The sequence below is a fragment of the Rhagoletis zephyria genome, unplaced genomic scaffold (genome assembly GCF_001687245.7).
Source record: "Rhagoletis zephyria isolate East Lansing unplaced genomic scaffold, Rhagoletis_zephyria_1.1 Rzeph_scaffold_00272, whole genome shotgun sequence".
Classification (NCBI taxonomy): Eukaryota; Metazoa; Arthropoda; class Insecta; order Diptera; family Tephritidae; genus Rhagoletis; species Rhagoletis zephyria.
This window is the reverse complement of record NW_016157356.1, coordinates 36,452-49,485: the sequence shown is the minus strand read 5'-3', so window position 1 is coordinate 49,485 and position 13,034 is coordinate 36,452. Positions and strand designations below refer to the sequence as shown.

Genomic DNA, 13,034 nt, shown 5'->3' with positions numbered 1-13,034 from the left:
TACTCCCGAAGGCGGGCCGGTGTTGAGGAGGTGCCGTTAAAATACAGTCGATTGTCCTCCTCGCTGCATTTCGTCCAATGGGCACGGTGTCGCGTTACATCCTGGATTAGGAGGTGGCAGTTCTTGGTAACTGTTCGCTAGCAGCCCTATCCTGGAAAGAGCCGCATTTCGCAAACCGCTACTTTGATTTTGTCGATTTTGACAATTATCAAGTAAAAGTATACACCGCCTCAAAAATTTTAAATGCCCTGAAACTCACTAATACTTTCACAAAAGTCAGTGCTTTTACAAACTTCTATTAAGTTTCACCTGTGTGTAATCAAATCTTGCAATCAGTTTTTAACCAACTTCCCGATGAGGTTTTCAAACATGGTCCGAGATGGTTCGTATTTGGATGGTTCGTATTTAGAATGAATTTTACATGAAAAGGAATAACTCCACAAAAAATTTGCCCGAAATGTGACGCACGAGTCGAAATATTAGGAAAATCTGTGGGATTTGTTTCTTATTTAGAACCTAGGTATAATACTTAAATAGAAAAAAATAATTTAAAAAAATTTAGCCCTCGAGTTTAAATTTTCTTTTTTATTAACTACTAGTAAACTAGTTGTTGGGCCTTATGCATAAAAAGTAAGCTTAAACTCATACTCAATTTTCGCATTGATCAAGTGAGTTAAAGCTTAAGAATTTGTACTGAAAATCGAGTCGAAGCTGAAGCTCACTGTTTATGCATGAGACCCATTGTCTTCAATCATTATTGGTTAACAAACGAGTCTTAACGTCTAGTTTCAACGAAGTCTTACAATTAACTCTTAGGGTAAAAACACTACGAGTAGGTCGTGGTGTTTAGTTTAGATGACTAGCAAGCCTTCGTCAGTCGGTCAAAGCCGTGCGAATGTACGAGAGCCAACATTACTTTCAGCTTGCTACTAACCTAACTAACTATGTAGTAGGTTAGGCTGACTTCATGAATGTTTGTTTTCGTCAGTAAGATAGTCAGCTGCAATCAAGTGGAAAATGTGAATTACAAACGGAAAATGTGCACCAACATTGAAGGAAAAATTACTTCATTTGCAATAAAGCTTAAGGCGTTACCGCCCTAATTTTAATAGGTTTCTAATGTTTTATTGACTAAATTAAATTTGCTATTCAGCTGACTAATAAATAGCAAAACGTCTGCGTACTGTGTAATCTTCCCTCGATGTTAAGCTCATAGTCAGCTTTCTAGATATCTAAACCGTGATTGGACCTGCTCGTAGTGTTTTTACCCTTAAGGTATAGTTACGTACGTTACATACGTACATATGCACATACGTAGCACATGCCTGCGACTGCAATTAACGGACTTAACAACTTCGGATACGAGTGCTTTTTCGATCAGTTTATGGCGATTCGTAGGCGCTGGAAAATTTCAATCGAAAAATACTAGAAAACGAATCGGTTATGAATATATTCTATGGAAGGTTTCGAAAGATATCTCGATGATCCTTAATTTTTCGTAGGATAACTTTTCTAACTAAGGTAAAAACCATCCTAAAAATGTTGGACGAAGAATCTTCGTCTATCCATCGCAAATAATACTCATTTAACTTGACTGCAAAAATAATTAGCTTGAGCTTTAAAATTTTCAAAAACCTCAAAATACGATTTTTTTGCTAGGTTTTGCGATGAGTCGCTATACTTTTTATTGTGACTGTTATTGTTGCCAAGATTCGAATTTGGAAAAGTACTAAACCCCAAGAAAATTTGCGTTTTTTCTCGAAAAATATATATTATTATGAAATATACTCCTTAAAACTTGTAGTCACAATAACGCTAGCTCAGTTCACTAAATATCCCACCCAAGAAATCATTGCATTCACACTGAATGCATACGTGGGTCATTTCCAAACAAGGAGAACATGGCAGGTATTTCTTATATATTTTTTTAAGATTAATTAATTTATCCTCTGAAAAATTAAAAATAAATCGTTTACTGATGTGAAAAGTTGTGCAGAATACGAAACTGCTTTCAGGCTCTTCAAAAATTATAATTTTTTCTTATTTTTTTATTTTTGTAAAATATTTTTTACCTGTCATACTTGTGCCAAAGTTTTGATATGCGATTTAAGCTTAAATAACTAAATTTTATAGATCTTTAAATAAGTTCAAAAGTCGAAAAACAAAATCGGCTGCCTGAAATGTCAACGCCTAATATAAACTTTGGACTGTTCTCTGCGATCGAAGTTAATAATAGCACAAACTGTATGAAAACTCTGAGTGACAGCGATATTAGCTGTAGCAAGAGCAACCGAAGCAGCAGTAGCCTAAGTAAAGCAATGAACAGTGGAGAAGTTGCTCAACATGACATCATAACAATGAGCACTTTGAAAAGGGAGCAGCCACAGACAAATGAATGCACAAATCACAGCAATATAAGCGTCGACAAGATGCAGTCGCCGAAAACAATTAGTGAAATACCGGCTACAGCAACAAAATCAACCGGATTTAGTGCGGCAATACAAAGGCTTATAACACCAGCACCGGATTACAAGTATGGGAGCGATGAAGCGCATTGTTCGGCAGGCAGGCCATTGAATGTAAAAATTTCAAAGGACTCAAAGGTTGAATACGAGTTTGCTGAAACCCGCAATGCAACGCTTTCGAATACGACGATTGCTACACCAAGTGGCATCATTCAACCCTCTCAACACAAAAATGTCCCCCCGCTGACAGTCACTACGTCCAAATCGTTGGCACATGATCACCAAAGACAAATTAAATCACTAAATATACGTTTTGAGAATATTTGCTACGGTGTTAAGACTGGATTCTACAAAAGAGGTTAGTAATGTCAGCAATTGGTATTTTATTGGTAGCTTAGAGTTAAAAGTAGATACATAAGTCCACATTTTATGAAAACTTACATTTCGATACAGGAAGCAATAAAAATTAAAAATACATCGTTTTCATTGATATTGAGCATGTAGAAAACAACGTTATCTTAGATACAGAATTTCCAATAACAAATTTCGTATTCAAATTTGTTGTTGTATCCCCTTTGATGATCATGTGCGATATGTATATACTAATCGAGAGCATAAATCCTATAGAATGTGTTAAACAGATGAGTGAAAATTACTATTACTGCTTACCTGCTCATCAGGGACCAAAAATAACTGTTATCTCGAATTTAAAAATTGAAAACGTTGCCCGGATTCTGAAATTTATCGAAAACGTTGTTTCATAACAGTTATTAGATGAAAAATATTTTGTATTTCCCCGATAAGAGTTATAATCCAAGGTCTATTTTTTACGTTAACTGTTACTGTAACTGTTGTTTATTGTCCAGCGTTTGTTTTTAAGTTGCTTGACAACAGTTATTGCCCAACGTTTATCTCTTACGTTGCTTGATAAGAATAATGACGAAAATGGTGATGGAGAAGAATATAAAGATGATGAAAATAAAAGTAGAGGACTGAAATAACTGTTATCAGACAACGTAAAAACAAACGTTGGGTAATAACTGTTATCAAGCAACGTAAAAAATAAACGTTGGAAAATAACTGTTATCAAGCAAAGTAAAAAACAATCGTTGGGAAATGACTCTTATAGACGACGGAAAATATATTTCTCCTGCATAACAGTTATCAGGCAACGTAAAAATTAAACGTTGGGCGATTACTCTTATCGGCGAAATAAAAAATATGTCTCATCTAATAACTGTTATGGAACAAAGTTTTTCCGATAAAACTTAAAAGCACGTTAGATTTCATACAAAATAGATTAAACAGATGGGTGAAGGTCGTGCCTTATTTGGATCTTCTACTAATTGTGGAGGCCCGTACCGAATATTTTATGAGTTGACGAAATCCACAATTTTCCATTTGATTCGAAATTTACGATATTGTCTGCTTGCAATGGTTGTCAGGCACAAATCAGATGCTCAATGGCTTGCTCAAAATTTGACAGTAGTCATCTAAAAAATAACTGCTAACCGGGGAATTCAAAAAGGATCTGAGTTATCAAACTGTGCTAGTACCTTTTGCTTACATATATGTATTTGCTTACATATATGTTTTTAAATCGATTACATCGAAGATCGATTAGATTCGATTCTTGGCGATTTTTTAGTTCCGATTCGATCCGTAAATCGTTCCAAAAATTCGAGAATTGACATTCATCAATCATCAATTGATACCACAGTATATACAGTAATAAACCTTTTTGAGTACTCCTCGGAGGTAAAATCTGATCAGGGTTGATAATGAGAAGGAGCATGAATTTTGTTGATTCAGAGTTGTATACAAAATTACTGTGGTATGAAAGGGAGCAACAACCGTACTATGGCAGAGTGGCACAAGTCATGACTGTTTAATAGTGCCCGAAACTAATTGCAAAAGTGTAAAAACATTGCAAATTTTTGTCTATTATTATAGATACTAGTACAGATTATCATAGTTTAGTGTATAATTTGTTATATTATATCGTACATGATAATGAACTGTTAAGTGCTGAAAACGCTTGTGTGCTTAATGGACTGTCTGGTCGGATGCGCAGGCAGGCATTGAGGTCTGTGTAGATATACAAACCCTGTTCTTTTTTTGAAATAAAGACTTAAATATATATTCGGAAATTTAGAGTTTGGCCTGATAAATTCACAAAATTTAGGTTTTTCATAAAAAAATGTATCTTACAATGGACTTTTTTTAATTTAAACTTACATTTAAGAAAACTCCATTCAATGCTATAATTACGATTTGAGTTTTCCAGTTTATAAAATACAAGCGTTAATTATGTACTTAACTATTGATATTATTCTTCATTAAGCATGAATATCGGCATACATTAAAGATGAATATAATACTTAACCTACATTTTGTTCATAAATAACACATAATTATGTATATTTTATCCTCGAAATGAACTTTTTCTAATCATGAGGTGGAATTCCCCACAGTAAGTGTTGCCGTGCACGCAAAACGAAAACGCTGCACACAACCCAAAAGTACTCCTCGGGGACCAAATGGTGAAAAACTGCGAAAAGGTTTGTTACTGTATATACTGTGATTGATACACATTGATCCTACGGTTTGCCCTAGAAAGTCTATAAAATTTTTAAGAAAGATTAATTTGAGGCTGGTACAAAAAATGCAGGCTTGGCAACTCCCACGTTTCCAACTTGAGAAAGCAAAGCCCAAAGAATTCAATGACCTCCTTCTCTTTCTTGCAGGCCTCGTCAGGGAAACTTTATATAAAGTTATGGGTAATAATTTTTGCAATAAAGACTACGAAAAATGGAGTTTTAAACTTTGTGGATATTTTCGTAAAATGTTGTACACCCTAATTACCTTCTTTACAAAAATTTGAGTATGCCATTCTATAGCCCTTGGAATTTTAGGTGCAAAGTTGCAGACAGAGTGGAAGCTAAGCCGAAGATGAAGATGAAGACGAAGCCGAAGACGATGATCAGACTTCTACCACATTGTGGGAGATCTGCCACTTTCTTGAGCATCTACCACACAAGGTCTGAAATCTACCACATATTCGCGTTTTTGAGTACAGTGAAACCCGCTTAAGTACCCAAAAACACATCTGAGAAAAAATTTTTAAATTATCATGAATTTTTTTCTTTAAGTGTTCTATAAAATCTTAAGCTTAGGTTTACATAGTATTTGTTAGGGAATGAACTGTATTTTAATTGAAAAATCTTAAATAAATACGTATACTTCATTAAATGTTTATGTTTTATTCAAGGATTTACATATTTATCTAAGTTAACAAAAAGATGTAGCTACATCAATAATTATGTTTGCTTAAGTACCCGCATCGAGGTACTTAAGCGGGTTCTTTTAAGTACCCAACCCGCCTAAGTACCTCAAAAAGCTGACATTTTTCGTGAGGTACTTAAGCGGGTTTTACCGTAGCTTTATTTTCGACATTAACTTATCAATTTTAAGAACAAGAATTTTCCAACACTGAACACTAACACAGGCAAAATGTGAGGATAAAATAAACCGTAAAATACTAAATTTTCTCAACATTCAATTTTTCGACAGGAAACATGGTTTTGTTGTGTTAAATTGCAAAATATATGATTTATAAAAAGGAACTAATAGGGAAAATGTTAAAAAACGGCGATTTTTGTGAAATTATTAGAAAATTTCACTGCATCTAAAGTTTCTAAAGCGTTGTTTACTTTTACTTGAGAATTGTCAAAATCGGTTTCTGGAACATGCCACATTTGTCCGCTACATTGTGATGTGATAAAAAGAAAAGCTGGCAGCACTCCGCAAGGTTGCAGAAATCTTTCAAAATACGTTCGAAAAATATCTTGATATGGAAGGAACTACTTTACACTGTCAAGGAAAAAAATGCCAAAACTCAACGGCATTTTTAGCAACTTCAATCTTGTACTTTAATAAACTTAAATTAATTTTTTTTAGATTATAATTAAAATGTTGGTAATTTAGGTGCAACCTTGCAGAATATTTTTAAGTTTTGTACAAAGTTTGATCCAAAACCTGAGATCTACCAGATTTTTCTGAAAGCTACCACATTTTTTTCCAGATTCTACCACACAAATTTTTAAAGTCCGATCACTGGTGCAGTAGTAAACAGGTGAAAGTGATCACAGTGCAAGCGAACACGAAGACGAAGATGGAAGACATTGCGGAAGCAGTAAGCTTGAAACTGTGCGGTACTGTTCTCAAAGCGAATCGCTTGCTGTGATGAGTTGTTTATATTTTATTTAATTGTTTACAATTGTGAAAAAACGCGTTTTTCAAGAAACGGCCAAATTTTTGACAAAATTTAATCAAACGTATTAATTGACAATCTTGTCCGTCTTGCCGTAATACATAATACAAGTGGCGAAATTCTCCAAAAGTTTTCCTACACAAATTTATTTCATGAATTGGTTTTATTTAGAAACAAATCTTCATGTCATTCATGATTCAACAACTACAGGTTGTAGCAATCGTACAAAACCAACATTTACCGTTGGTATGATCTCCTTGTGTCATCAACATCGTCTTTATCTATTCATATTCGTGTGTATATGTATACCCTGCACACCAGGATTTCATAGAATTCTGAAAGGTTTCACAATTTTTTTAAGAATTTTCTTTAAGAAATCGTACAGAAATTTCTTTACTAGTTCTTGTCAACCGCTTCATATGTTTTTCTTTACAGATTTCTAAAAGAATCGTAACAAATTTCCGACACTCTTAAAGATTTCGGGAGCATTTGTTTGCAGGGTATATATATACGTATATGTGTATGTATACGCGGATATGTAAACAAAGCAAAACAGACGATAATTTGACACAAGCGTGCTTATAAGAAGAAGCATAGCTTCTATCGCTATCACCTGTAATTGATGCGCCTTGAAGATGAATGACTTCCACTATGATTTGATTTTTTTCGATTTTTTTTCGTGACGTTCTGCACATTTTCCTCCACACAAAAACAATTTGAGGTTTGAAGGAATGAAGAATATCTTCAGTGGAAAAAATTGCCAGAAATCAAAATGCCACTCTGTATCTGTCAATGTTATGCTGGCTTATTAAATGGCCACTTTTTTAAACTAAAATTCAATCGTCTACAAAACTGCATTCCTAATTTTTTTTTTTATTGTAATTAAGGAGTGAAAGTTAGAGTTAAGGCCTGTATGCAGCTCTCAAGAAAAGCAAAAACTCCATATAAAATGACGTACAAGAAATGGCTAAGAAATTTTCTTGAGTCAAATTTCCTTAAGGCAGTACGCCGTTCTTAAGGAAATTGCTACGCTTTCTACTACGGTTTTCTAAAGTTTTTTGTGAAACAAAATCACAAGGCAACCCAGGGTTGCAACGGAAATATATGCCCGTTCCATTATTTCTTGAGGAGAAGAGTGAAGCAACAGGCTGTGAAGTATCAAAAATGACCAAATTCCTTGGACACACACACGAAATAATGGTAATTTTTTCTTGACCGTTTTCTTGAGAGCTGCATACAGGGCATTAGCTAAAACAAAAAAAAATTCAAAAATCGTCCGTATTGCCTCAATGCGCAAGCTTTAAATAAGCTCCAATCGGGCTCAAATTTTATATTCCATACTTTTGCAACCAACTTCACGTATTAAGATGGTATCCCCATCAAATTAGATCCACCTTAATATATTGTTACGATTATCCTTGACTACTTGATGGATTTACCAAAAATCTCTAGGCTCGTATCACTGGATTGTTAAATAAATGCTCACGATAACCAAATTGCAGTACAATTAACTTTATTGTACAACAAACATTTTACAGTACTTGTTTATGCAATAACAACAATAAGTTAAGGCAATTAAAACACTTTACAAAACTTGCTAACACAATTTATCTCTGTTTCACAACTTGCTTGTAGTTTGCTGATTCGCAACTAGTGATGTCCCGATACCAGTACTTAGAAGTATATACTCGAGTACGTCTACCAAGTACCGAGTATTTTTTGTACTTCGATACGCGTGAAGAAGTACTTCATGGGTATCGAGTACAAAGTGCAAGTATTTACTTGTTTGCTAAATTTGGGAAAATCAACTGAAAATAGATCTGTGTTGTAGTTTTCGAAAAAAGAAAAACGATTAAAGATATGAACCACTCGATTTCGGTAGGGTTAGAACTAACGAAAGTGGAGAACGAAAATCGTATCGAATTAGAGGAGGTTGTGGAGCCAGCCTATGATTTGCGGAAGCGTCGTCTATAGATCATTTTTAAACCGAAGAATCAAACACACGTAAAAAATGAGCTTTCTCATTACTTAACATCTCCTATTTCAGCACTTCCAAGTAAGCCCATTTGAAAATAGAAGGATATGAAAAGGCATTTTCAGTTCTTCATAAGCTTTTCTTCACTGTATGTCGTTATATCGTAAATGGGCATTGAATTAAAATTGCTTGTGTGAGTACTTTCAAGTACAAGTAGAATCGAGTATTTCCTAGCGATACTTTGAGTAGCATCGAGTATCCTCTTCGATACTTTTAATGAGTACAGGCATCGAGTACATGGTGGTATCGGACGAACACTATTCGCAACTGACTGGCCTGTCTGGTAGCTTGCTGACTTTCAACTAACTTGACTTCCACTGTGGTAACGGCCTTATATACCTTTGCTCGCACCCACGACAACTCTAGAACATTCTGAAGTTTATCGCTCATTCTCTCGTTGTTCGCAGTATTCATCCACTTGACGTTTGTCACTGTCGAATATTCTACGTCATTCCTCGAACATTCTGCCATTTTCTCGTTGCTCGTTTCGCGTTACCGAAGTATTCGCCACAATATACATTTGTTTATATATACGTTTATTTTGAAAAAAGGATCTGCTACGATTTTCGGACATGAACATTCGAAATCCTTGAACAATTTCCAACAAATCTGCATCAGCAGAATGCTGGTATATTTTCGAAAAACCTGTTCGTGCTTGAGGGCAGTGTTGGCAAAATGTTAATCTGATTAACGATTAAAATTTTAATCTGATTAACGATTAAAATTTTAATCGCGATTGACGATAAAAACTAATTAGTCGTAATCAACTGTATGATTAATGATCACCTTTTTTCAATCGTTAATCGCTGGCGGCGATTACGATTAATTAATAGCCATACCTGACTAACTCGCTTTGTGTGCACAGGAAAATTCCAGCATAAATTAATTAATCATCATACCTACTTAATCAAATTAAGAGTTAATGATTAAAAATTAATTTTTTTAATCGGGGTTACGATCAACTGTTTAATCAGATTAAAATTAATCATGATTAACTGTAATCGGATTGAATTTAATCGAATTCACTAATTGATTAAAAAATCAATCGATTAATGCCAACACTACTTGAGGGCAACTGTGAAAAGCATATATGTAATACTTCTATATTGGCAGTAAGCTAACTTCTCAATGTGTGAGCATTCCGAAATCAGAGCGAGACAGTCTAGTACTGCTTTTGTCAATGTATTGTGTACTTGAGTGCAGTTTTTGCATATGTGTTGTGTACATGTTTATTTATAAACGTATGTGTTCCTTTTCTTTCGTACGTGTTTATTGATATATCTGTACTGTAGTGTTTTCGGACGGTACTGCCAATATAGGAGGTACTCTTACTGCCAATATAGGAATATTACATATATGGTGAAAAGTTGATATCCGCAGATGTGGATGTAAAGTATTTTTAAGGAATAATTTAGGTAAATTATGTAATAATTCTACTACTACTACTACTACACATATGTTAGTGTACAGTTTTACGCCGACTCCGAACGGCGATTGTATTTTTATGAGAAGCTGTTTTTCATTGCAGAAATACACTCGGAGGTTTGCCATTGTCTGCCGAGGGACGATCGCTGTTAAGAAAACCTTTTTCTATATTTTTTGCGATGTTGCTTTGACCACTACACCACAGCGGCGAATTTTGCAATATGGACGTCAAAAGAATGTGACTTAAGAAGGCTTACAGCCAAAAATATTATTTTAAAGTTGCCACCTGTTTGAAAATTTAATTTATAAGATAAATTGAATATTGCAGTATGGGTATCAAACTGAAGAGGTTTGGGAAATTTGACTGCCGAAAATATTTTTATCTATACTTATAATAAAATTTCAACAGACGATGTCAGTACCTTGTAGATATTATTAAAGAAAAATTAATATGGTGGGTTTCTATTAGAGCTACAGAAGACAAATAATCAATTTTTAGAATTTTCGACTCTCTGTATGTCTGTATATTTGTACGCGCATCACTCGCAAACATGGAATTGAATGCAGTTTTCACCGATGTATAGCTAAAGATCTAGCTTACAATATAGAAGAAAAAAAATTAGAGAGTTGACAGTTTAGATCAATTGATCCGGTAAAGTAAATACTGCAATATGGCTGTCAAAGGAAAGAGGTTTACAAAGGCTTGCAACTGAAAATATTTTTGTGAAAGGTGGCCACCTATTTGAAAACTTGATTTTAGTTTAATTGATAGCATAAATTAAATATTGCAATATTGGCATCAAACTAAAGAGGCCCAAAATATTTTTAGGGGATTTGCCAACTGCTTGAAAAATTGTATTCATTTAAATTTGTAAAATAAATGAAATATTACAATATGGACATTAAACTATAGAGGATTAGGAAGCTTACTTTTGAAAATATTTTTGAAGCGGGTTGCCACTTAAATGTTGCTATATGGATATATAATAAAATTGCGAAGTAAGCGGCCATTGGCTAGTATCAAATAATTATTTATTTCATTTTATTAGTAACTAGCCAATGCCCGCTTACTTCTCGGCGCCTAATAAGAGCTTTTGCGTTGGCCAATGCAAAAGAACATTTAAAAACAAAAATAGCCTGTAAAGTCAAAATTTTTGATTTAAGTTAAAACCACTAAGGCGCAGTATCCTCCTCACACATAGGCCAATAACAGTAACGCTGTGATACCATATGGAATACCAATCCCTTTCGGTGTCATGAGCTTTACCGATAGTCTTATTTCCATCTGTGAGATCTCTGCCAAGCGTGCGTAATCTTTTTCTATGATCTTTCCTTGATAATTCGCCACTTTTACAATTCGCGGTAATCTCCGTTCGTTTGGCGATTCTACCGAACCGATTTCAAAACCAAGAGCACCGTTGGAAAGGCATTTTTCCGTAGATGAGCAGAGTTTTTATGGTTTTACAATTGATTGAAAATTACCAAAACCGTCGTTTAAACATTTTCGAATTGTGTATACATGTTGCTGCAATATGTTCAATTTGACATGTTTCGCCTGTTGTTTCACTACACATTTGAAATAAAGATAAATATGAAGATGAAGAAATAAATTATAACGGCCAAGTAAAAAAAAAGAAGGCAAAAGTGAAGATAAAGACGAAAATGAAGACAATGACAGATACATAAGAATTAGGGTAACTGAAAGGGTAAGAACATTTCTTGAATTTATGAAGTGAAACTTCTTTAGCGGCAGTTGGTTGGTTGGGAGTAAATTGTCAAATTCAATGGGAATAATGCACATGGAAGTAGTTCTCAGCGGTTTAGCGGTTTGAGAATAAAAACAAAAACAAAGATGCCTAGAGGTACAGGCAAAAACGAAGATCAAAGTAAATTTAAACACTTGAAGGTAAAGGTGAAGAGGAATATGCAAAAATAAAGATAAATATGAAGAAAAGGATGAGGATATCGATATTGTTATCGATATAGAACTCGATATTGCTATCGATAAAATAATCGATATTGTTATCGATACTGTTATTGATTAAATAACCGCTATTGTAATCGATATAATAACCAATATAATAATCGATATTGTTACCGATACAATAATGGATATTGTTACCGATACAATAATGGATATTGTTATCGGTATAATAATCGATTAAATAATTGATTTTCTTATCTTTTTATTCATTTTCGATGAATAAATGGGTTTTGTAATCGTTGTATTTTTCTATATGTTTATGGATATTGTTATCGGTATAATAATCGATTAAATAATTGATTTTCTTATCTTTTTATTCATTTTCGATGAATAAATGGGTTTTGTAATCGTTGTATTTTTCTATATGTTTATGGATATTGTTATCGGTATAATAATCGATTAAATAATTGATTTTCTTATCTTTTTATTCATTTTCGATGAATAAATGGGTTTTGTAATCGTTGTATTTTTCTATATGTTTATGGATATTGTTATCGGTATTTTTATTGCAATAGTTATCGACAGGGTTACCGATTTAATAATCGGAACATGGAATGCGATCACATTACATGACATCACATCACATTATATCACATGATATGATGAGACATCACATTATATTACATCACATAATATGATATCACATCACACGATATCACGTGACATGACATCATATGATATGACATCACATTATATAGTATGCCATCACATGACTTGACAGCACACGATATGACATCGTATGACATGACATCGCATTACATAACGTGGCATCACATGATATGACATCATATGGTATGACATCATATGACATGACATCACAGGATATGACAGCGCATGACGTGACATCCTATT

At 33.9% G+C, this 13,034-nt stretch overlaps 1 protein-coding gene across 15 annotated transcripts in view; it reads left to right on the top strand.

Moving 5' to 3' along the window:
• Nucleotides 1-13,034, top strand: part of LOC108358590 (ATP-binding cassette sub-family G member 2-like) — a 79,883-nt gene that overhangs the window by 32,744 nt on the left and 34,105 nt on the right. For 6 of the 15 annotated variants that reach the window (XM_017610003.1, XM_017610007.1, XM_017609999.1 and 3 more), the window contains one exon: nucleotides 2,134-2,823. In XM_017610003.1, the coding sequence (XP_017465492.1) occupies nucleotides 2,181-2,823 (643 nt within the window). In that variant the 5' untranslated portion in view covers nucleotides 2,134-2,180. Of the gene's footprint in view, nucleotides 1-1,804; nucleotides 1,909-2,133; nucleotides 2,824-13,034 lie in introns of all 15 variants that reach the window. The other 9 variants (XM_017610005.1, XM_017610000.1, XM_017610006.1 and 6 more) reach the window with 8 other exon arrangements.